Source organism: Stigmatopora argus, chromosome 11, assembly GCF_051989625.1.
Source record: "Stigmatopora argus isolate UIUO_Sarg chromosome 11, RoL_Sarg_1.0, whole genome shotgun sequence".
Taxonomy (NCBI): domain Eukaryota; kingdom Metazoa; phylum Chordata; class Actinopteri; order Syngnathiformes; family Syngnathidae; genus Stigmatopora; species Stigmatopora argus.
In genome coordinates this window covers 12416076-12443139 of record NC_135397.1, presented here as the reverse complement: position 1 = coordinate 12443139, position 27064 = coordinate 12416076, and the positions used below count along the sequence as shown (strand labels likewise).

Genomic DNA, 27064 nt, shown 5'->3' with positions numbered 1-27064 from the left:
CGTTCCTACCGTTTGAAGTTTGATCTCATCAAAGTAGTAGGTTAAGATAAGAACACAGAAATAAATAAATAAAAATAATATAAATTTATATATATATATATATATATATATATATATATATATATATATATATATATATATATATATATATATATATATATATATATATATATATACTTATATTTTATTTATTTATTTATGTTTTTATTTACATCGTTTGTTCCTGTGTTCTTATCTTAACCTACTACTTTGATGAGATCAAACTTCAAACGGTAGTTGTAGTATATATATACATTGTAGTATATATATATATATATATATATATATATATATATATATATATATATATATATATATATATATATATATATATATATATATATATATATATACTTGCTTCAGAAACCACTCCTCCCATTTCCTCAGGGTACTTAGGAAGAACAACTTGGGCACCAAGCTTCTGATAACCTTCTATAGAACCACTGTAGAGAGCATCCTGGCGTACGGCATCACAGTGTGGTACGCTGGAAGCACGGCGGCAGACAAAAAGGCCATGGAGAAAGTGATTAACACTGCCCAGAGGATTGTTGGCTGCTCTCTGCCCTCACTGGAAGACATTGCCACCCCTCGTTACCTCAGCAGAGCCAGGAACATCATAGGGGACCCTTACCACCCTGGTCACAATCTGTTCCAGCTGCTACCCTCTGGCAGACGCTATAGGTCCCACAAAGCACGGACAAATAGGCTTAAGGACATTTTTCCCCCACATCCATCAGAACTCTAAATTTGCGGTAACATAACACACATTCCCTTCTGCGGTAATATGAAAAGATGTTTGGGTGGTGATCTGTCTCCTACTAGCTGACTGAAGGTAAGTGAAAGACAGTGAGAGGTAAGCGACCTGTATCCATGACAGCAGAATGCCAAATTACAAGTCCGTAACTATCACTTATTTAGGTCTTTTGCCACGTAAACGCAGCTTATGGAGAAGCACCACCAATTTCGTCCCACGCAGTTTCTGGGTGTGATGACAAGTAGGCTTTTTGTGTTGTTGATAATGACGACAGGGCCTATGTCCGATTATTATTAATATTATTATATATATATATATATATATATATATATATATATATATATATATATATATATATATATATATATATATATATATATATATATATATATATATATATATATATATATATATATATATATATATATATATATATATATATATATATATATATATATATATAACAGTGGCGGTCGGTGCATTTTCTCGTAGCGCTTTCAACGTATCAATCCAACCCTCAAAAACTATTTTATGGCTATAAAACCTCTACTGCAGCTAGAGCACATAAAAAATAATCAATAAATCAATGAACAAAAATCGGGTAAAATCCACTTCCTAGCAGTATTTCATGATTAAAAAAATAATAATATATATATATATATACATACATACATACATCTAACAGAAAATATCTATATATATATATATATATATATATATATATATATATATATATATATATATATATATATATATATATATATATATATATATGTGTGCGGCTTGATGGGGCGAGTGGTTAGCGCGTAAACCTCACAGCTCTAGGGTTCTAATCCAGGTTGACACACGCTCGCATTCATACCTAAAGACAGTGGTCAACCAATCTACTATGCATGTTTTTTGGGATGTGGGAGGAAACCAGAGTACCTGGAGAAAACCCACACAGCACGGAGAGAACATGGAAACTCAACACAGGAAGCTGCTCAGAAACGTGGGGCGGACGCGCTAACCACTTGTTCACCGTGCTGTCGTTTTCTAATTATCTTATGGAAAAAAATTCTGGTGCTAGGGGTATATAATTTTGAGACCTGCAGCTATAATAATGATCGATACTATTATTTTATGAACAATATGTAGTTTTTATTCATCCGTGAAATCAAAAGCCTTTATTGTTATTCCATCCACCCCTCCATCTTCTTCCACATCCATCTCCCAAGCTACTTCACTCAGTTGTTCCAGAGAGTAAAATGAACGGATAAAACCAGAACATTCAAAGATAAAGTATTTATGGGTTTTGATTGTTCCATTACTGGTATATCTTTAACATCTTCCCCGATGTCATGTACCTTATTTCAGCAATCTAAATTTAAAAGATCCCATTTAACATGTCCAGAAGTTACTATTTGGCTGTAACTCTTAATGCGTCTGTAGAATTTCATTAGGTTTTGTCCTGACGGCTCCACAATCTAAGAGCCGCTCATTTATTGATTTTGTGATTTCGGACCTTGTCTTACTGTTCTTGTTTCAGGTTCCTTTTGATTGTCCGAATTAACTGTTTTCCCACTCTCTTCTCTACTGGGCAACAAGTTTGACCAGTCTGTTCATCATTACATCTCACCCTCATTTATTTGCTCCTTTCTGAAGCTGCGAGATGCACATTTAAGTGATCGCAACAGACTGCTACTAACTACTACCTAACTCTGCTCTGCCGTTGCTATGGATACAACCCCCCGCCCTTTCCAGTGGGCACTGAAGGATGGGGCTCTGCGTCATACCAGTGCAGTGAAGAGCAGCCCCCCTCCCTCATCTTTTCCTCATCTCCTCCACCTCCTCCTTCCTTCCCTCACTCCCGCCTTCCTCTTCATCATCCAATTTGCACATTGTTTGATTCCCCCCTCCATTTGCGTCCTATATCAGCATTTGCTCATCACACCTACCTCCTCCACTGTCTCGCCCTCTCTTTCTTTGCCAGCTGGCTCAGCTGGTCTTCCACTGCGTTGGCTGACCCCGGCGGACTTTTGCTGGCGAGCGTGGTTGAAAGAAAAGAAAGGTAAGCGCTAAAATGGAATGTGGTGATGAAAGAGAGCCGTGCACATTAGCACTGCTTGTCAGAATGACAGTATCAGGAACCTATGAAATATTGACTTGAAATTTTAGGCTGGGAGAGTAAACCATGTGAGTGTGTGCTGCCATAACACAAGAGGTGTCTCTTCAAGGAGCTGTTTGCCAAGGTAGAGGAAGCTAGGCAATGTGATGTCAGAACTTTTACATTCTAAGAGCAGTGGTTGTTATTGATGTGTCGACACAGTGCGTGCGTCTGTATCTACGAGAGGGAGGAAAGCGAGAGAGCGCACGTCTGACAGTGCACAGCAGCTTTAATTGCTCCTGGAAGCCATTTTTTGAATCACATTCACGCAATTTTCCTGCCTTTGTTTGATTCGGACCCTGTAACCACACACATAGAAAACCACATGTGACAGCCGTTAGTGTTGGTGACAAGAAAAAGGGGGCCCAAGGGGATGTTCATTGTCTCTGGGTCCCACGAATATTGTCAGACATGGTGTATGACATTTAACTGTGATGCTCCTGCTTGTTCACTGGTGTGTAGCCAATGTGCCTGTCAGCTCTCGTTCCCAGGCTGACTCATATTTGCTCTTTGTTGTTGTACTGCAGCTGAGTGACAGGCGCTGTTGATGTGAGCTTTTGTCAAACCCGCATGATGAGGTCTTCAGTAGCGGTGGGAGAACCATATGCGCTTACTTTTTGGTCTGACAGACAAGTTGTCACATGTTATATCACAGCAGACACTCAGTGGTCGAGATCAACCTTGACAGGACTAAGTACACAAAAGCAGGAGTCCCTTGCGTGCTTCTTTAAGTGGCGAGTCCCTTTCTCTATGATTATAAACAGTCCCAGTGTATCCAACTGAGAATCCTCAAGTTGTTTATTTATTCATTTTTGCTTTACTGGTGTATAATGCTCACAACCAAAAAACATCACATTCATTAAAAATATAGTGTAAATGGAATTTCTGGATCTGAACTAAGAATCACAGGTGCCCGTTGTTTTTTTTCAGCCAATATCCAATTACCGCTATTTTAACTGATTGCATTTTTCTAACTGCTTTTTGGGGGCTCATTATTAGTATTATTATTTTACAACATTTATGATACTTTTTCCTTGGCCCAAAAATATTAGCAAAAACACAGCAGAAAAAAACAGCAACAAAATGGGGACCTACGCAGAAAAAAACATCCCACAAAATGGGATCTATGCAGGAACACAAATCTCAAAATTACAGATCTGTTTGCAACAGGGCATTAATGCTGATCAACAATAGCAGTGTGCCTATGATGAGAGTGATGGTGCTACAGTAATGATGACAACACTAATGAGACTATAAATATGTGCAAAATCCACTCGGGTAAACGGAAATATAACAACTGCAATGATAGCCAGTTTGTCTGGCATTGGTGGATGCGCATCAGCTGCATTAAGAGCTGAGGAACATACAAACATCCAACACACAGGGAGGAAATAAAATTAGGATGAGGATGCTTAGTTGTGGAAAATGCCAATAGGACAAATCACGGTACAAATGTAATTACCAAAATATTGAATTGACTTTCAACCTAAAAAATGTGCAAGATGGAGAGAGTAGGCACCTCTTTTTCTTTTTGTCTCATTTTGAATTGAACGTAGAAACAAGATGTACAAACAAAACCAATAGAGGAGAACAAATGTCTCCTGTGTTTACCTAAAAAGATGTTGCTGCTGACCACCAAGATGTCTCTGCAGCAAAATAGAGTCTGTGGAATGTATTGTAATGTAAAAGCATTAGGTCTAACTGTATATTAAATTCCTATTAGCTGTGCATCCTTTTTATATTGAAGAATCAATTGGAGATCTGTGATAACAGGAACTTGTAATAATCATTTCCTATATATAGTATACCATTTGTCTGTAGATTCAATATCAGGTTGCGGAAAAGACAAGTTCATGAGATTTTTATTTGACCCAAATGCAACATCTCACAAGATTTTGCAGAAATTAGTTCATTATTTTTATGCAACCTCAAGGAAGAAATAATAAAAAGAAGAAATATTGATTGTAGTAATGGTACTAGAGAATTTTGGCCTGAAAAGCCCAAACAAAAAATGCACCACATCAATAATTATCAACAATGGAGCCAGGGATCTGATGGGTTGCAAAATAATTTCAGTTTTATACCTGTGGTCTGCAAAAGCAGCCGAGACAGCGTATGATATCAATGCAATATATATTACAGATGTCCAGATGCAATATAACAATATAGATTCTTGCCACTCGGTGGCGATATGGTGTAAGACTGCATATTTACCTGTGTTAGAGAGGTAGACAGGCACATGTGTATAACATTGCAGTTAAGATGGGATGGTACAGTAATGATAACTGTTGATCATTTCCCACATGTGTTCAGAAAAAAAAATGTGGTTCAGTCTTTCAAATATGAAGGTTATCAGCCCTTACAGGGTTGTCAAACTCTTCATTTGGTGGGCCACATTTACACCAATTTAATTTTATATGGGATGGAACAGTATATTGGTGACTTGATATATCTCGGTGCAAAACGTTATTTTCCAAATCACATGAAAAATGTCAAGTTTTTGGAACGAAAATAAGGGAAATTTGTGTTAAAAATCAGTGCAATTTACAGATGACAGCGGCTTTGTATACTGTGTGTACATCCCAAAAAACAATTTACAATCTGAGGTAGAAATTATTTGAAATTGCACTAACCTTCTTTATCCATATGAACTCCTCAAAAACCTCAACTTGACTGATTCATCATGTAATGCAAACAAACTTGGGCTGACTGTTAAATGCCACTGTTATATGGGGTAATTGTTTAATATTTTAACTCATTGGCTTCCATTATAGGTAAGCAATTCCCAATCCAGTTTTAGAGGGACAGTGGTCGAAAAAAAGGTTGAACAGCCTTTGACATCAATAGCACTTGACACATGAACATACTATACTGCCAGTCGATTTAGTTGATTTATGATTTTTTTCCACATTTTTGCTATGAAAAAAAGCTTTTTAGCTTTTCAAATTTTACATGAAGCCTTTCAGATTTACCTTTTGGATACAGTAAAAATCAACATAAGTCACAATACTACCTGAATTTACCACCAACCATTTTGGACAGGAAAGTTATACCCAATGAGGTGAAAAACCACCAGCACGATCAAAATAACAAAGCAATCACTTGCCTGAGAACAGTACATAGTAAACTAGAATTACACCATGTTGAAAAAGAGTGTAAAATGTTGTTGATAAGGGAAAGGGGCATATTAACATGTGCACACTTTTCCCACCTCCTGCGGGGCTCTCGTGTCTCTTCTGTCCAGGTCGGCTTTGCATTTTTAATCGATACTGTCTGTGGTGGTTAACGAGAGAGTGAGAGAATGAGAGGGGGGGTTAGTAATCAGTCATACATGAGGCATGGGTGCATGTGTTTGTTTGGCATTAATGACCCTCTGCCTCTGGGCCCCAACTGAGAATGTTTATCTCCCACAGCAGCACGGCAAAAATAGACAATGCATCAATGTCCCCCCAAAACACACACACGCACACACGCACAAATGCACACAAACGCATCTTCCATGTTCCTTCTGTCTGCTGCGCAATCAAGTCTCTCTCCTTCATTTCCCCTCCCACTTGTGTTGCAACATGCCTGTTAATGATGCAGCCACTGCCAACTTCCTGCCTGACAGAGAGTGAGCGAACAAGCAGTGGCCCTGCTTCAGAATCATACCACTCCTTCTTATCTCCACCCCCCTACTCTGTCTGCTTGTGTTGTTTGTCCTCAGAAGAGTAACCCATGCGAGCAGCGTGAGGGCTGAGTGCTGCCGTTTCCTTCATAGCCGAACTCCCAACATGTGAGAAGATGTCTGTTGGAGGTTGCGCTTGTCCCGGTGAGTGCCTCATCTTGCCACTCCTCTCTTTGCTGCACGCTATCTCTGTCAGACAAATGTAAAAGAATTAAGAGGGCTTCAAAACTATGTCAAGCGTGGGCCAGGGTCACCACCAGGTAGCCTTTACGGACCACATGAGTAGCCTGCAGGCCTGCTTTAAAAATAACTTGAGATGGAATATTGTGATTTTCTTGGAATGTTCTAAACACCTACTGTGATTCATAGAAAACAGCTTTTGCCTTATGCCTTGCTATGTGTATTTTTCTGTTTTTTTTCACCCAAGACACTACTAAAAGGGATATCATAATGATGATCAGATCAATGTATATTGCTGTAATTTCTACCTGTTATATTTGATGTACTGTGTCAAATTGCGACATTCCAGAACTGTCCTGCATGTTTGCATGTGGAAAAAGGCAGGCTATGGTCATTTTATCCAGTTTGTAACAAGTGGGTAAATATTAATGAAATAAAAATAATCCTACAATAATTACTATACAATAGTGAAAACATTCATGAAAAGCATAAAAATTTCTGCAAAATAACTTAACTTCTTTCATTGCTTCTTAAAGAGATACCAGGCTTTAACACTTGAAATTTAGCTCTGAACAATTCAACCAATCTAGAATTTGCAACTGCCTCTTCTGAATAACCCAACATAGACACATACACCAGTGGTCTAAAAGAACAAAAAAAACCTGTAGCATTACATGTAAGGGCCAAAAATTGCATCATCAAGTCAAAGTGGTGGGTTTGTTTTGTTTTTGCAATACAGGATTCAAACCTAGGCGTGACGAAACCTATTCTTCAGTTTTATTGTGACAATTTTTTCAACATAATCACTATCTTAACGCCGATATATATGTATATATCCGTCCATCCATCCTCTGTACATATTAGTACAACCTGAGCTGATTTTCAGCCAATCTGAGTGGATGAATATCACAAAAGGTAACTGAGCATGTCCTGCGATTGGCTGGCCACCAATTAAGGGTGCTCATAGTTACATGGGATCGGTTCCAGCATCCCCCGCGACCCTGGTGAGGATAAGCGGTTCAGAAAATGAATGAATGAATAACTGAGCAAATTTGCATTTTTACAAATGTAAAAACACAAACTGGAACTGCACAAAAGTAAATTCATTCTCATGTTCTTCCCTTTGCTACAGATTATCTGAGTCATACATTTCTACCTGATTTGGTGCTTGGATCAAAATTAAGTTTGTCTTTGCACTCACTGACTGATTAATGACTTCAGGGACGATTCTAAACCTGTGGGCTCACAAAGTTACCGGTTGAAATTTTTAACATAGTACATCAACTTTACCTTTGATGAATACAATTTCAAGTTAGTTTTTTTTACCCTTGTCTTTATTAATTACATTTGGATACATCACATAAGAAAAGGTCAAAGGAAATTTGACATTACAAATTATGGACCTATATTTCCAAGTATATGTGGCATACGAAAAAGGCACACCACATAATAATATTCACCAAGCCATTCATGTTTTGAGACTCAACAGTTGTAAATTCTTCATCTTTTTAGAAGGACACGGTCTGTGAGTGTTAAGCACATTTGCCACATAGTTTTGTGACTGGGGCTTGAGTCCAGGCGCAGGTTGAAGACGTTGCATATGTGTAATTGTGAGTGTTAATGGGTATTTGTCTGTTTATGCACCCTGTGATTGGTTGGCGACCACTGTCGGGTGTGCCCCACCGGTCCAAAAGACGCTTGGACAGGTTTTGGCACGCCCGCAAGTCGAGTTATCATGCTTTGATCTTGATCAAAAATCTTGATGCTGAACAGTTTCAAACACCCTCAGAATTTGGTGGCGCGTTTCCTTGCATTGTATCTCTGGTTTTTACTAAAATGGCCTGCTTTTTTGTTGGTTTTGTTAACTTTCCTCTCTTATAACTCCCTACCCCCATGCCACACCGTTGTTGACATACCTCACTGTAGGGCAAAAACATTTAATGGCATCCATATGTGTGCGTGTGTGTGTTTGTGCGGGTGTTTGAGGAGGGTGAACAGGCGGGTTTGCAGTATCAGAGAGAATGTTGTGAAGCAAACATTATCCAATGAGTTTGTGCACACAAAGTATGTGCTGTAGCTGAACTGTCAGAGAGGTGTATGAGCCTGCTGAGGCACGTTTAAGATGGTGGATCTAAAAACATAAAGCTACAGTGCAGCCTGACTATGTATGAACAAATAAATCATCATATGTGACGGTGCTTTATTTGCATCAGGGGTGTTCGAAATACGGCCAGCAGGCCAACAGTTTTAATGGATGATGATTTCATTAAATATGGACTGCGCAAGAAGCTTAAATTCAGCTTACATTGCACTTCTAAGGTTTAGCACTAGATGACTTAAAACACCTCTCCATCAGCTGAGGGGTGAAAACCTGACAACATGTTGAAACAAATGTAGAAAACTGTGTAGAATAGTTCGGTAGTGTAAATATAAAAATATATATTTGGGAAAATCCGTACACTTTTGGAATATTTGTTGTTTATAGATGTTATCTAATTCATAGACCGTTATAGACATCAAATCCATTGTTAACTCTCTCTATGTTTATACTCTTTTTATTCAAATTGTAAATGTAAACCAACATTTCTTCTGTTGCCAATTAGGTTAAACATGTAGAAACACGAGTGTCCAATACTGTGTTTAATTTGTTTGGCCGGTGATTTCATAGCCATAAAACACAAAATTTCATGGGCATCAAATCAGTCAACTTGTTGTCCATTAACTGGCACTCTAGGGGTTGTTACTGAAAAAGCTAAGGTGGCTGACTTATTTTTACACATCTGATGATTAGTAATTATTTGAAATTGCTGCAACATTCTAAAAACGTGTTTGAAGTCATAACCTAGACAAGAAATGCAAATGTTAGGAGCTAAAATGTTTAAACAAAGAGACAGAAATTAATTATCATATTAAGTCAAATCAAATTAATTTTTATAGCACATTGGATGACAGTTTTGAATGTAACACAAAGTGCTTCAAATAAGGAGAAAACAAAAACATCAAAAGACCCTTCATGGGAATATGTTATATTTGTTTCATTCAGCAAAACAAAAATTGGGGTCATTATAGTATTATTTGTTGTACCTTTCAGATTCTATTCTGTGTGTTTTGTGCATGTGTGTAAACAAATAGCCCATCTTATCCTGAAATCATGCCTCTCTCCCTCTGGCTATTGGTCTTGTTGCTGGCTGTTTGTGCAGTAGTATTATTTAAATGGCTTCATCGAGCATGCCGCGTTAATTTGTTGGCTCCAATTGTTGGTAATGTGCAAATCCATTTGAACTGGGAGGGACTGGCAGTGAATGTTCACGTGCCACTGACGGTGGGCGACGTCCGTCTGCCTACTTGAAATGTGCTTGCGACCTTCTGTGGCTGTGACTTTGCCTTTTTTAAAGGCTTTGTTCTCTGCGCCCTAATGCAGTGGAGCCAATCACATCCTTTGTTCTGACTAAATGGTAAAAATAGATCGCATGCAACCCCCTCGAACGCACCCACTCCTGCACACTCTCCCCTCGGCTCATCACTCTCACCCTCTCTCTTCCATTCCTCTCACTCTTTGCCCTTGTTTCACTCCCGCTCTGCACTAAAATCTCTGTTACCTCATGCAGAAAGTCACATGGTCCCTGATAGGAGAAAAGTGACTTCATGCAGAGCCAAGATGGCAGCTTTGAATTTATTTTTTTAATTTTTTCTTTATTTATTACACAACAACCCTAGCTTAAAGCATTTTTCGTCTTCACTCGTTTCTCCCCTCCTTACTGTAAATGAGATCAAAATGGCCGTGTGTGTGGAAGCAGAGAGGAGGAATGTGTGGGAGATGCTGGGGAGTCTGATATAGATAGAGAGAGGAGGGGGTTTGCAGAGTGGAGATGAGCTCTTGTGATGTCACATCTGCTCCAGGCCCCTCAGCCTGGCAGTAGAAAGCTGGCTTGTGCCACCTATGGAGGGAGGGGACGAAACGGGATAAAGGATTTGGGATTGCATAGTACATCTTTAGCCCTACTCTAACTAAGGCCCAAGATGGATGGGACCAAAAGACATGCTCGATTACACTTTTGAATGACTTTGTAAATACAAATCATCACACTGTTTCAATTTTTTACTATAAGACTTGATAAATGTCTATATGCTGACAGGCTAGAGATGGAATCTTAATAATATAGACTGTGTTCGTATTAGTGAGAATGCAAATCACGGTAAACGCTGACAGATGGCAGCCGTTAAAGGAACCATTTGCCATAAAACAGGATTTACAAAGTACAGGTTTACCAGCCGAGCTGTGCAGTCATGAAAATATCAGCAGCTCTGTTGATATATTACCTGTGAATTAGTTACCGACAATGTAGGCTTAGAGAATTTGTACCGGAGGTGTGACATTGACATTTTTTTTTGTCTTTACACGGTGTCCCTATAAATCAGCTGCGCTAATATTCCTGTCAAATTTAGTACGGTGCCATAGGTGTTTCATTATTCAGTGGAACAGCTCCAGCATTAGTCTTTAAATAACTAGATGTACTGCTCCCATCTGTCTCTGCGAGCAAAGAAGGAGAGAAATATGTTCCACACCAATGAAAGCACCCTTTTTTGCCCAGCACACACCATTCTTTGTCACCATAACAAGAGGATTTAATGACTAATTAACTGGCTATTAATGGTATCCTTGCAGGTTTTGAAAGAGTTCTAAAACTTGGTCCAATTGTCCTTGGACCCCTCCACCCCCACAACCCCTTTTAATCTAAATTTAACTACCATGTGCCCACTGAATGCAATGGGTTTGCCTTTTTTACGTTTAAATTATTAAGTACCTGTTTAATAAAAGAGTTCTCTCTAAAATCAGTTGGAATCAATAGAATATTTGTACACTGTTCCATGAACAACCTGGTTGCGAACAGTGAGCTACTGTTGACAATTATGTCACTTCACCTAACAACTACTCCAACCAAACTAGTAATAAAAACTGATGTGAAAGTTTATTATATGGAAAGAAATAATTAACATTAGGAGTTAAGGTTTTTTTGTCTTTTGTTTTCAGTTTGGCAAGACGGTAAGTAGCCTGTTTTATTTTTAGTATAGAAAATAGGGACATACATGCACACATGGGTGCAGTGGTTTAGTATAGTATAGCCTATACCAGGGGTCGGGAACCTTTTTGATGGAAAGAGCCATAAACAATTCATATTTTTTAAATGTTAATCCTTGAGAGCCATGCTCCGAATTTAAAAGTCAACATACATGAAAATGTGTGCCTTTTTTAGTCACTTCACCACTTTTAAAGTACAAAAAGTCTCTGAATTCTTTTGACAACAATGTTACGTTGTTGCTAATCAATGAGTATCAATGAGAAAATCCATACAAGAGTGTAATGGCAAAAAAATGATTATAAGGCGCTGGGGTAGTGTCAATGCCATAATACCAGCGTAACGCTCCTATTCCTGCGCTTTCTCACCAGCAGTTTCCATAGTTTACCTCACAGGTTAGTGGAGAGCCATATGCACCCATCAAAACAGCCATATGCGGCTCCCGAGCCATAGGTTCCCTACCCCTGGCCTATACTATAGGCACACAAATGTAACAAAGCAGCCCCCCCCCACACTCACACACAGACACACCAAAATACATTACTATCATTCTACTTTCTTTGCTGATTTTTTTTTATATTGCAGGTAAAATGAAAAACGTAATCTTCTGTATAGCCTTTTAAATAATAAAAACAGTTAGTATATGTGCCCTAATTGCAATGTACCTTTTTTGAATTTATAATTTATCTTACAATTTCTTGTTTATTAGCCTCTTTCTGGTTGAAAATAGAGCAGGTCGGAAAGAAAGACAGAAAAATGCATACATTCACAAAAAAATATCTCTTATTATAATTTCAGTAGTGCATACGATCCAAACAATTCTATGCATTAAAATGATATTCATAACACTTAAATAGAATTTATTAATTTGCCACATTTAGCTCAATAAAATCGATAGCACTGTACTATATTTGGTAATATTTATGAAAACAAGGCTCCAGTAGAGGACAGTGTAGCTCCAGGTTCTGTGAGGTCCTTGCAATCAAAATCTTCATAGATAAATGTTGTTTAAACAGCGCCCCCTACTGATATTATCTGTAATGCCTCTTGAAAATGATGTACTATTTCATCACTAATTTCATAATCAGGCTCGGAGTTCTGTGAAAAGACAAGGATCTCTGAAATAAAATAAAAAAAACAATATCTAAAATTCTAATTAAATATAATTAGAAGTAATATATTGTTAAAATATAAAAAATAGGTAGTTGCATTGTCTGATTTAAAAAAATGCTCATCATCTACAAATATACACGCAAAAGTATTGCATGGGTTAGTCGTATATTTACTTAGTATGGAGATTGTGTCTAAAAAATCTTCATTTGTAGGGTGATTTTTTTTCTACAGATGCAATAGTAGGAATCTGATCTGAGGCTTTATCAGTAAAAATACTCGATAGGCTTTTGGTGTACAGTATTTACTCTCGGCGTGTCAATAAAACCTCATCTACTCTCCTGCTTTATATAATTACACAAACAATCTACGTGAAGGCCTCAACAAATTGAGCTTTAAAATGCACTTAGAGACCACAAAGGCTTCTCTGCTTCTTCAAACCTATTGCTTGTAAACATCAGAGTGGTTATTGATTAAAAGTGAGGCTACAGATTATATCCTTATATAATATGATCCTAGAAAAGGATCAGGACTGCGGTTTGAAAAGGATTTGAGCCATCAGCAGAGTTAATCACTTCCCAAAAGCCTTTACAAAGACGCTTTGAGTTAACCAGCCTGATTAACACTCATCACTGGTGCAGATTTACTACACCGTGCAATCTAGAGCGTTTGATCATACTTCAGACGCTATAGAGATAACAAGCAAACTATGTTTTAAGACAGACAAGGTCAGGACAGTACAAATTAAATTCACCATCATTAGTTCATTATGTGTGGATGATGGCTTAAGTCTATGAAATTGATTCCATTGCTTGTTACACAGGACAAACCAAATTTAAAGATAAAGCCTCACAATCAATTCGGACATTTTATGGCTTAAACATCAAATGATAATGATTTAGTTTGACAAACTTGTGTATAAGTAAAAAATACAACCAAGATGAATCAGATTTAAAAATCTAATTTATGTTTTATCTCATTTTTTGGGAAGATTCCTGGAGAATAACAAAAAAACCCCAAATCATTTAATTCCCCATTACTGAGATTTTTTAAGACTGAAACACAAAATTATTGCTCAGCAAACGTTTGTTATATTCTGTCCTCTCAGCCAACTACACCCTATTTACGCCCTAAAATTGGGGGCCCACCTGTGGCCGCACTCCCAGGCACCCCCCCTAATTTCCGTCCCTGGCAGCCTACTGTAAACACTAGGTCAAAACTTTTGACATTCTTTCTATTTTAATTGAAAGGTGAAAACATATGACTATCAATGTACATATTTTCACACATAGAAGACAGAGTTTGGTTTACAAAGCTACAATGTAAAAACAAAACAAAGAAATTATGGTAATATACAGGCAGCTGTGGTTTTAAGAAATTTAACCATTAAAACCATTCATTGTCCACTTTACAACAAACTACTGTTAAGAAAACGACACTATCTTATTTGATTGTGGCAGTCAGGCGTGCTGACTACTGAGCCAACAGGATAGTCTAGCTTTAGGTGCAAGAAAATTCTTTGGAACTCCAAAGAATTCCTGTTTTCCTAATCTTCTACACACAGATAACTTCTACTGGACTGCAGTACCTAATAATTAGCATGTTTGACTGCCAAGATAAAGGCAGTGGAATTGGTTTGAAACTTCTACCATAATATTTACAGTTACCAAAGCACTATACCACTTTTAGGTTGACGGTTATCCGTTTTTTTTGGAAGTATATGGTGTTTTTTTTTCCATTCATGCATATTCCATACTGACCATCATAGAAAGGGTTGCGGGGGTTGCTGGAGCCTAACCCAACTGTCTTCGGGGGAAAGGCAGACTACACCTTAGACTGGTCGCCAGTCAGTCATAAGGCATACAGAGAGACAGACAACCACTCACAATGCCATCGAGTGGGAGTCGAACTCAATCTGCCCGCAAAGTCAGGTGGAAGAACCACTGCACCATTGGACAGCTATGCCATTTTGAAGGCAAAATGTGGAAAATCTCAATTTGTATTCATGAGGATTTGTTGAAATAGTATTTTGTTCAATGCTGTGGCATGAGATTTTTTTCCAATGTAAAATAGGTCAAATAATAACTGTGAAGAACTGGCCTAGTGCCTGCTAATGCAGTATATTCGGATCTCGATCCACACCACATGTAAAAACATCGGGATCGAGATCCGAATGTATTGCATTAGCAGGTACTACGCCAGGCATTTTAAATGCCTCATGATAAGAGAAAACTATTGTTTTGAATTGAGCCCTTTAAAATAAAACTGAATGAGCGTGCGCGCCAGCGTACGCGCAGAGGGGCGGAGTCTTTGTAGCCCCCCTCGAGTATCGATGGCCTGGCTGCCTGGAACAAAGGGTCTTGAAGTCCTATTAGCAGCAGCAGCAGCAGCAGCAGAAGAAGAAACAGTACTCGAAGATAGGAACTAACGCACGCGTATGCTAATGCAACGTTTTTCGAAATAAAAGAAAATTATTCATCGCAAATTATCTAGTGTTAACAAGTTGCCGCTTGGTGCTTTTAGTTTCCTCCTCTGATCGGCGTCTTATGAGTAGTTGGGAACCGTACAAGTGCCTTCCCAAGCGACGGAGCTTGGAGCCTTCGCCGTCCAGCCTCCCCGGCTAGCATCGACGCTAGCTGGCTTGAAACAACACCACATTTCGGTGGCCTTTTCTCTTCAGGTAACTGCACCGTATACTGCGTCGTCGTATTCGCCACTGGTTCGAGGCGATTGAGCGAATAAAAGTGAGGGACATTGCAAAGGGATAGCTTAGCAATGTCATCCGTCAATGAAAGCATGATGGATGCGGCCCTGCGGCTCCGTTTACACCGTTTCTCGGTTTGTTTGGGTCGGTGTATGTGTGTGTGTGTGTGTGTGTGTGGGGGGGGGGGGGGGGGGGGGGGCTTCTTGTTCATCACGCACCGAAGAAAAGTCTTTGAATATATTGTTAGTCTTGCTTGGACTGTTTTGTTTTCTTGTAATCACTTGGAGCATCCGTCTGTTTGGACGGAGCTCCATTGTTTGCACGAGTGGTGGGTGGATCGATCGGGATGTCGATATTACCATCGATACGGACGATTGCGTTTATTATTAATTTATACACTGTTTGTCCCGAGAGTTTAACTTGAATGTTGGTTTCTCTTTTAAGAAAGAAATGACAGCATTTACGGCAACCCCTAACAAAAATGTAATTGAATGCCTATATAGTCAATATAAGTACAATGAGTTTTAAAGCTTTAACAAAAAGTGCACACATCAGTAGATTTATATACAATTAAAAATGAAGTGATGTTAAAAAAAAAGTGCAATATGTGAGTTAGCTATGTTGTTTAGCGCAATTTCACCATCCTGGTCGATGTCAACTTAGGGTTTTATTCTGTATATAAAGCAAGCAAAAACCAGCAGCACGACACAAAAATTAAGTCATTTCAACTTTATGGCTTTTGTTAATACAGAAAGAAATATAGAAAATAATTGTGCTTGTCTGTAATGTTTTGGTACGTTAAGCGTTTTAGGAAATAAAGATATTTAATCGCCGAATTATAAACTAAGTCATAGAATGATCAAGCAATTACACTATTAATATTTTGTTGCATCACTTCTGGCTTGGCAGTCTCAGTCTAATGAGTGACAGACAGTGCCAACTTTATCTGATTCCAGTTGCCAGATCAGCTTTGAATGTTTGAGTATTGTAATTTTCTTAAAATTCAAATGCAAATTGTGAATTGGTTTGCAATCCAGAGTATTTGCAGGCCATGGCTTTTACCTTACATGTGATCTTTCAGTTTTTTGCTCAATTACAATGATATATTATCATCTTGGAGAATTATTGCATCGTCACCCAACAGCCTTTCAATTTATGAGACAAGAAAGGTGTCCAAAATGTGAACATACTTATTGAAGATGCAACAACAAACTTTTTCTCAGTGCCTTCCCTGGGATTGAAGCATGATATGGGTATCATCAGCAAGTGTGGAAATTGACACCTGTCCTTCTGGCATTTGTTTTATTAAATCTAATTATAAACAAAAGTCGTAGCATAATCACCTTGCCCAAACTTGCTTTCTCTCAGGGGATGTTTTCCGAAAAATCAAAGCATGCTAAAAACAATCACATTCATTAGTTACACATGAGACATACTATATCGTCATATTGTACAGCACTAATGTATACAATAAAATCTGACTAATGAGAATGGAGACAAATAAAAAAGAGGAAAAGCTTAGCATGTTCACAAACTTGTGTTCCTTCAAAAGAATCTAAAACTTGAACATTATTAGTTTAAAGGCCCAAATTAATAAGTGTTCTACCTCGGTATTAAACATTATAAGTTTAAAGGCCCAAATTAATAACAGTGTTCTACCTCGGTATTAAACATTATAAGTTTAGAGGCCCAAATTAATAACAGTGTTCTACCTTGGTATTGTTGCACCAAAGTTATGTTGCACAGTTCTAACTTCAAAAAGTTATTTTTTGTCTTTTGTCCCTGTGGTGATTTGTATACTGGAAATGCTCAATCTAATGTTTTGACCTGCCATTTTAAAAAAATAACTGTTCATTATTGAGTGCATGTTCATGACAGGACGAAATAGCAAAAATGCACCGGATTCCCAAAAAATGTTTTAAAGTTAGCCCCATGTTCCTTATATCCCACAGAAACGAAAAATAATGTTTTTTAGTCTGTTAGGTGTCGCCATCACTCGCCAGCTTGAAGAAATAATCACCCTCTGGAAAAAATCAGTTCGAATGTCAACAAAAGACGTGTGGACGAATATTTCACTAGATTTTCTTCAGCTTTTGAAATCTAAAGTTGCATTTTTTCATGAAGAAATATTCATAGTAAATATATTAATTATATAGTTAATATTGGTAAATTTGGATGGAAAATTGTCCCCAAAACATCAGAAAATTATGTAAAAGAAGGAAATAGAACCTTCATATAAGTAAAATGCAATTTTTTGGGAGCATAAATCCTCGCAACTTTGGTAAGCCAAAGTGTTAAAAGAAGAGTGATCTGTGCAGTTTAATTTAAAAATGTCAAATACTGTTCTGTAGCACTTGTAATACTTACTAATGCATTTTATCAAATGTATTTTTCTCTCTCCTGTTGGGTGACCCTTAAAAGTAACCCTCAGCCTCTAAATGCTTGGTGAGTCTTGCAGTGCATATAGGACATTCCGTATATGTATCTGAACTGAACACGATTTTTATTCGACCCAGAAAAATTATCTAAAATCCTAGCTTCTACCAGCAGCAAAGAAGGGGTTTTGGACTAACACCAAATTGATGCTTTGGCTGGCTCTTCAGTGAGATTATCAAACAAGTACAGCCTATTTAGGCAGCATTGCAGTCATCCCTGTATTGGTTTTAATCTGGCATTTCTGCCTTTTTAACCTGCCAGTGACTTTGTTGTGAATTGTGACTATTTACCCCAACATGGTAGGTACAGGCGCAACATGTTCATGTAACACATTACAATACCACCACCAAACAGGCAGATCTAACAATCCAACGACCAATTGTTATGGGATAATGTCAAACGAGAGCGTATATGGAGAGAGTGACTATCTATCAGGGCAGACAGGGTCATATTTCCTAGGAATGCAACCCCCCCCTCCTCAATCCTCCCATTTTATACGCCTCTGCTGTTGTCTGGTAAGTTTAAGATGGCGTTAGTGGGACTATATGAGGTCCCACTTAATATTACTATTAATACTTTGACCACCAAGGGTTAACCAACGCCAGGCAGTAAGGGGTATTAGATGAGGGGCAACTAGAGTGGTGGGCGTGTACGTACATACAGTGCAGATGGTGATGGGCTCTCGTGGACGGGAGGGATCCCTATGTCACTCTGGATGCTACAAGAACCGGCCAGATCGTGTTTGTTTTTCTTGTCCATTTAGCAGATTGAAGATGCATTAGCTAATGAAAGCAGCTTGGAAATGCGTGGTGGGGAGGTGGGTTTATGGGGATAAAATACATTTCAGGCGGCACACTTTTATTGGAGCAACCCGCAACATAACAGCCAGAGTTGGATTACTTGTAGATGATGTTGTGATTTGGACGTAGCTACATCGAAGCAATCTTCTCTAAATCTTTACTCTTCTTCCCTCACCCGCCCTTTCTGTTGCGCTCTCTGTATCTCTCCGCAGGCTGTTCGTCAAAGTCATTCAAGCTGTACTCTCCCAAGGAACCACCAAACGGCGGCAGCTTTCCCCCTTTCCACCCAGGCGCTATGCTGGATCGAGATGTGGGGTAAGTCTCCTTGAACCAAGTTCACACTAGCCCTGAATTGAGGAGATGAATAATGCTCCCATTTGCTTTTGTGTAATTGTATTTTCACTTCTTTTTAATGTATTCAACAGGGGTGTCACGACACCACACGGCAGACGCGTATAATGCATAAAAATGTTAATGAAATTGATGTTATAATAGTGAATACTACTACTATTACTGCAACAGGTACATTGGAAAAGAAATAGACCCGAACTGTAATTATGAACTTTTTTTTTTTTTTTTTTTTACAAAAGCCTACAGCAAGGAAGGCTGGGAATACCAGTCTCAGTTCCCTTTTAATATTACATTATTAATTTATTTTATAATATTAAATTATTAATTAATTTATATATAATTTATTTCATGGTTAATGTAGACCAGACATGGCCCCAATAAGCGAAAAATTGCGAAGTAGGGTCAAACCTATTATAACTACCTTTTTTTTTAGTTCAGTGCTGAGTGCTAGTAGCAAGAGTGGCTTCTGCTTGCAAGTTTCAGCGTGGATTTTCAAAAAAATTAAAAGCAGAAAAAAATCACGAAGAAGTGGATTTGCGATAAGCGAAGTCGCGATAATCGAGGGAAGTCTGTAATGCATGTTTGGTTTGTCTGAATGTTAAACAAAAATTAGAAATGTCAGTAGTGAGTCTTCTTATTTTACCTTCAATCTCCCACAACCAGAATTCCTACATAAGACACTGTCGATTTTTTTTTCAAAAATACGATTTTAAGTGTGCCGAATCGTAAAAAATGCCTTAACTAGTTTTATGTTAATATATACCTGTGTAAGAAATATATTTGCGTGTGGCGCAAATGTATGTGAGTGTACGATACTTTGCAGAGCGCATTCATGTGAATGGTAACAAGTCTTGCCTCTAAATATACCGTATTGTAAATGTTCTCTTTCTGACATTTTAGGCCTTAATGCCCTGCTCTACTTTGAGTCCATCAAAGTAGAATTAATGCATTTCAAAGTTGTTTTTTGAATAACACCAAATCCATGTAGAGATCCTAACATGAAATGAAATGATCGTCATGGATATGAACCTCAATTTTAATACCGCTTTCATTCCTGAATTTCTACTTTCACTAATGATTGTTTTTTTGTGTGTGTGTGTGTTTGTGTGTGTGTCTCCACTGACAGGCCCACACCCATGTATCCCCCATCGTACATGGAACCGGGAATGGGGTGAGTTCAGAGCGGTGCAAATAAAATGGACGTACATTCTTGGTGTCGTCACTCTAGACTTAACATTTTACTGACTAAGAATAACATTGTTAAATCTCTTGTAATTACTTGGCTTACACACTCGTGTGTGTTCATACGCGTGTATACACAGTGGGATTTGACATCAACGCTTCATACTGAGTATTAAATTTCCTATTTCCTGTCCTAGGAGACCCACACCATATGGAAACCAGACAGACTATCGCATGTATGAGCTAAACAAAAGGCTACAGAATTGGACAGAGGTGAGGGATGTCATGCAATCTATTTGAAAAGATTCACAAACTCGAGCAAAGCGCACTGCTCTTAATTTTCAGTAATATTTTATTCACATTCTGAGCTATACTTGTACTGGGGCTCTGATTTTAATATTTATCTCCTCATTTGTGGCCTTCAAAGTGGGAAATGAATCCAGAACCCTCTCTAACTTAATTTACATTAAAGCTCTAATAGGATTAACTGATCAACCTGGCTAAAATGTAATTGGAGTGCCAACTGTTTTCAACGCCTGAGTGCCCAGCTGAGTCGCTGTAATGAGACACATTTTCCCTTAGTGTCCAAAGAAACGGCAACAAACGCATGCATGATTATCTCTGCACGGCACAGGGATTTTAGCTGTAATGTTTTGGAAGATTTGTGACTCAAAAAATTGAATATTCTAAAAATTACCACTTAACTTCAAGGCAAAATGAGTTTTGTTATGTTATGGGCTAATGCAGGAACTTAAGTCAAGTAAAAGGAGTGATGACAATAGAGTGAACATTGTTTGTTTCCTCATTCAGGATTGTGACAATTTATGGTGGGATGCCTTCACCACAGAGTTCTTTGAGGACGACGCAATGCTCACCATAACCTTCTGTCTGGAAGACGGGCCCAAACGATACAGTAAGATGAAGTCCTGATGCACACCGCCAACACTGTCGAAAATGACTGAATTGTTGTGCACTGTAAAGCAAGGAGTTTCCCCTCCTTCTGCAGAGGAATCCACAATTTTGTTATCGCAGAATACACTGCAGATTGCTAAGCATTCTGCGGAAATCAAAACAGTCTGCGGAATACAGGGCGGAGTGCAGTAAATTACATTTTGCCTGTAATTTTCATCCCGGCCGCTAGATTTCGTAAAATACTGCCAGCCACTAGGCACGACTTGTTATTCTAAGAGAAGATCAAGTAGGGCTCGGTCGTGACTCTGATGTTAGCCAGTCAATGTGTGCTTACTTCCGTTGTAAGCTTTACAACAGAAGGACTTTGCTTCTGAGAGAGCCAAGTCACATTCAAATCTGCATCTAATTGACTGATTGATTGTTTATATTATAGTGTGGAAGTCAGCCGTAATGCGCTGTAAAGTGTTTCATTTGTGTTTAGTTTAATTTGAGTTAAGATTATCCGGATCAAGGGGATAGCTTCCACTTAGTTTTATATTTTTCTTTTAAATAACACTTCTGCCTCAAACTTATTGTTTGTTGAAATGTGTTGAACTTTATAAGAAATGCAAATATATCTGGGCAAGAGTGACAAGGACAATATTGATAGTTATTAATTTCTGACTATGTTTTGCAGTGTTTTGGTGTTATACATTTTATTGAAGACCTCTTGGATTGAATATAAGTTATTTAAAACATTAATTAATCAACTTTCAAGTCAAAAAATGAAGGGCGACCCCTACAATTTAGGATTATTCTATGTGGAATCAACACTATTTTGCTGCTGATGCCCGACTGTGATGTTTCAAAATTATAATCACCATTTTTAGTCAGCGAGTTTCTGAAATCCTGGCCTATTTTACCTGAAATGACTTTGGTGGATTTTTTTTATCTAACGTTTTTTTTGTATTATTAAACATGTTTTTATTTATTTTTAGCCATTGGAAGGACGTTGATTCCCAGATATTTCCGGAGCATCTTTGAGGGTGGTGCTACAGAGCTTTTCTACAACTTAAAGCATCCAAAAGAATCCTTCCACAGTAATTTTGTGTCTCTTGACTGTGACCAGTGCACCATGGTCACCCAGAATGGAAAACCCATGTTCACACAGGTATGGCTAGTATATCGGTAGCTTGTCCGTTCGTTGACTTCCAAAGCAAACCATTTTTTTCTCTTTTTGTCCTGCAAAGGTTTGTGTGGAAGGCCGTCTGTACCTAGAATTCATGTTCGATGACATGATGAGAATCAAAACGTGGCACTTCAGCATCAGACAACACAGAGAGGTCCTCCCGAGGAGCATCCTAGCCATGCATGTGAGTGCTATCCAACACCCACAAGCATTTACAGTCATTTTTGTGTGCTTTCATTATATTTGTGCTGTCAATCATGCTCTTGCAGGATCCTCAGATGCTGGATCAGCTGGCTAAAAATATCACCAGATGTGGGCTGTCCAACTCCACACTTAACTACCTCCGTGTAAGGAAGTTTGCTTTTAATAGTGCTCACCACTGCTAGATCAATAAGGGGCAACTTTGATAGTTGATACCCTTAAAGCGCACCGCTTTTAAAGTTCAATCAATTTTTTTTGGAAGACTGCCCTCGAAGTCAAACAAAACATATGCCTGATTTGAAAAATGCTTGCCATTTTTCAACTTAGTGAGCATTAGGTATTTTATTTAGCCTTTTTGTGTTAAAGTTAACATTGATTAAAATTCTAATCGCCTGGCAAATGTTGCGTGTTAATACATAAATTTCACAATCTAGCTTTGACTGCACAGATTGCTCATCTGGTGAGTGATCCAGTTGATCCACCCGCTAGGAAAGAATAATCCTGGTTTGATTGTTTCTGGCCGGTCGGTGCCGGCGTTGACTCACCCCAGTGTCGTAGCTAATCATATAAGCGCACAAGAGAAACACATTAGGGGCCCCCCAAATTTAAATTAATTTATGAATAATATCAAGGCCAAGTTAACTGGAAATAACTAACAAGTGGAAATAACATAGAACACACCTGATAGTGCAAGAGTATGAAAAAAACAGCTGTGTGCAAACTAGAAACTCAATTTGTCCGAATTTTTTCCCCCTTTTCCCCCCATCGGGAATAGGGTGATTTGTTGTCAACATGGTCACATTTTTTTTAGGGCTTACATTTAAAGATGAAATTCTGAGCAACAACTCTAAATTGTTGCCTTGACAAGTTCAAATTTTTCCCCAAAACTGGGGGATGGAATTTGCTTTTGTTTTTTATGATTATTAATCATTCTGGTTTGTACTGTAAACCAATTTGGTCTTGTCCAGTCTAGACAATTAGCCCCCATCATGTCCATAAATTATAAAGAAATCGGTACATTACTACATTAGCATGAACATAGTTCAATGGGGCGATTGTGGGAAATTAATCAACTAAATTGCTTTGGACAGTGGTGGTACTACTTGCAGTGGGCTTAGTGCCACAAAGCACTATGTCTTTTAATTAACAATCTTTAAAATTATATCATTTTAAGCTATGTGTGATATTGGAGCCCATGCAAGAATTGATGTCAAGACACAAGACTTACAGTTTGAGTCCCCGAGACTGCCTGAAAACTTGCCTCTTCCAAAAGTGGCAGAGAATGGTAGCACCCCCAGGTATGAAAAATAATGGACACTCTCATTCTTTAGCTTTGACTAAAAGTGCTATTGAAGTCTTAAGGCCATGATCATTTCTTCATGTGCTTGTAGCTGAGCCTGCGAGACAAGCACCTAACAAGCGACGAAAAAGGAAAGTGTCAGGCGGCAGCACGGTGAGCTCTGGCGGTGGCGGTAATAACAACAGCAACAGCAAAAAGAAGAGTCCAGCCAACAGCTTCTCCCTCTCTAACCAGGTACTTGTTATCATGGATTCTGACTTACCTTCAGGTATAGCAGCAAATGAGTGGTGAAGGTTGTAATGAAGTTTGAAGTGTGTAAAGTGCATTTGGAGGTGGACTCAAAGTCTTTTGGGCAGAAAGAGCTAGTATTGGGCAATACTGGTCTTTATTACATTTTTTCTTCGCTGTATTGCATTGGGTTGACTTCTTGCTGGGCTACTACACAGTTGGTTCAGACCTGAGTTAGAATTAAGACCCTTTAATAAATACATTGCAGAGGATTCTGATTTAGGCAACATAAATGTAATTATAATTTTTTTCTTTATTTCACTCAACAGCATTTAACATTTTCCTCCTCTTTACCCCGTTCTTTTCGGCATCTGTTCCAGATTTTTTGGAACATGTTGCAGTCCTAAAATTCTAAGTTAAGGATTATTTGCTAAAACAAGCTATCAGTTTGAACATATATATTGTCTTTGGGAGTATATTCAATAATATATAGGTTGAATATGATTTACTAGTTAGTGTTGAGTTATGGAATTACATATTTACTAGTGCCTGGTGGTTAAAGAATGATTAACATAAAATGTTTAGGAAACCTTTTGACAAAGTAAATATTCTTCCAAGAAGTCTGCAAATTAACAACTGAAACGAAAAGATGTTTTTTTTAATGTCTGCAATTTTTTTTGCACTTTGCCAAATGTGCCTCTGGTCGCAGTAATTGCTTATTTAGTGATGCGTTGGTACATTATTTATAGACGTCTATCACTCAATCAGACCTTCAATTACGTAGCACTTTTCATGCTCATTAAATGCAGCAAAGTGTTTTATATTTTACTACAGCAGAAGCAAAAGCAATACTCGTGCATTTGCGTGCACAAATTATGTTCACACATTTTGTTTTTTTGCATAGATGCCTACATGTTTTAGAAAAATGAAATGAAATGTAGAGGCTGTCTCCCTCTTGGTGGCCTTAATGTAAATGGGAGTTAGGATACAGCACCATTATAAATACAGTGGTATCTCAACATACGAGCACCTCGACATACGAGCATTTCGAGATATGAGAAAAATTTCGAGATACGAGAAATCCAGGTGGCCAAGACATGAGAGGCTGTTTATCATTGTAGTGTCTTTTTTGCCGCATCTCTTTCGTGTATAACAGATATCTACGAGCACTGGGCGGAGCGTTGCATTTTTTTTTCAGTGTTTTTTTTCCGTCACTCAGCGCAAATGCCGGAGCGATCGCTAATTCGAGCAGTATAGTATATTACTTCTCGTTGGCTGCTCATAAGAACATCAGGGGCACTGGCTCTCTCCCCCGCAACTCCTCGTGAAATGTCTCTGGTCGCAACTACCTATTTGTAATGTCTCCGCGAGCACTGGGCGGAGCGTTGCATTTTTTCAGTGTCTTTCTTTACCTGCTTCATAAAATTCAATTTTTTTTTGTAGGACCTGGTTGGAACAAAAAACTGTACTGTTCCGGACCTTGAGGACCGGAGTTGAGAACCACTACGCAATCACAATCCACTCCAGCACACATACACAAATATACACACACATCCACGCATCATTTGGGTATAGCAGGATGGTGGTACGCTGCATGTCTGGACCAGAAATGACAGAAGTGTTTTCATTTTCTAACTTTTTTAATGTAAAAAAAAACCAACAACAAAAAGCTGAAATATTCTTTGCACTGTTTTCACAATTATTCTAGTCTATTTTTCTTGTTTTTTTCTTCTTCTTTTCCTCATTATTGCTGATGTAAGAAGTGTAATCCATCTGAACCTTGCAGTATATTCACGTATAAATATTTGCTGTTAGATCCTTCTTGTGATGGTAATAATGTGAGTTGTTATAGAATCCTCCATTTTGTGTCACACTGTCAAGGCCAGTGATTTGAATGCTCTTCTTATATAGTTGATGGCTGGGGTGGGGGTCCTTTTGATAAAGGGATGTAATTCTTAATGAAAATAAACGACCTGCATAGAACATTTAACAGGGGAAAAAAACTTCAATTTTTTTCATCTCAGTGGACATTTCCCAAATGATTCCCCACCCGTGTAGTAAGACAATAAGCCCCGCTTTTTATGCATTGTCTCATTGTCATCTTCAATAACTTGACTTGGGAGAGGGGGTGGGGGTCCTTTCTTGTAACAGAACAGAAAATGTTGCGAATTTGCTACTCAACTATTTTAACAACACATTTTAACATTGTACTATAAGGAAGAAAAAATGTTTTGTATTATGTTTCCCAGAACAGTTTTTAGTCCCAATTAAAGAAAGCTGCAGTCCAAGAAGCCACATGCAAACCGTCTTTAAATATCAACTGCGCTGCGCTATTTGGTTTTAACAAGGAATCATTTGGTTGGCTTTACTTCTCATGTTCGTCTGTGTGTATATTTTTTAGCTAATCCTTTCTGTAAAATTTATTATACGTATCCTCCTAGAACTATAAAAATCTTAATGTAAAAAAAAAAGTCTCTTAAAGGTTTTGTTTTAATGTGACTTCTAATGATACAATCACAGATACAACAATTCTGTCCTCATTTGAGCAAACTTTATTTATTTTTCTATGTACTGACATGATATTTTCAGTCCAATCCACCTGTACAGTGCTCATGAAAAACCTGTGGATATTTCTAAGGGCTGCCCAGTCAGTGAGGTTTATTTGATTTGTTTTAGTCATGCAATACCCAAGTGAATTCCGTCTGAATATTCACACAATGTAAACATTTTATTTGCTGTTGTAGACTCCCAGTTCATCTGAATCATGTATCAGATGTACAAATAAAAATATTCAATTAGACAACACCA

The 27064-nt window shown here is 38.1% G+C and overlaps 1 protein-coding gene across 4 annotated transcripts; it reads left to right on the top strand.

Moving 5' to 3' along the window:
• Positions 1 to 2608: 2608 nt before the first annotated feature.
• ldb1a (LIM domain binding 1a) lies at positions 2609 to 27061 on the top strand. 4 transcript variants are annotated; one of them, XM_077613126.1, is made up of 12 exons: positions 2609 to 2843; positions 6649 to 6750; positions 19127 to 19229; positions 20392 to 20436; positions 20645 to 20720; positions 21258 to 21360; positions 22337 to 22509; positions 22589 to 22711; positions 22797 to 22874; positions 23903 to 24026; positions 24120 to 24262; positions 25700 to 27061. In XM_077613126.1, exons 2-12 carry the CDS (start codon positions 6723 to 6725, stop codon positions 25751 to 25753), a joined length of 1050 nt encoding a protein of 349 aa, XP_077469252.1. In that variant the 5' UTR covers positions 2609 to 2843; positions 6649 to 6722; the 3' UTR covers positions 25754 to 27061. The 4 variants fall into 4 exon arrangements, with proteins under 4 accessions (XP_077469252.1, XP_077469251.1, XP_077469254.1 ...); XM_077613125.1 differs by having other exon boundaries at positions 6646 to 6750; XM_077613128.1 differs by lacking the exons at positions 2609 to 2843; positions 6649 to 6750 and adding exons at positions 15281 to 15409; positions 15498 to 15654.
• Positions 27062 to 27064: the final 3 nt, after the last annotated feature.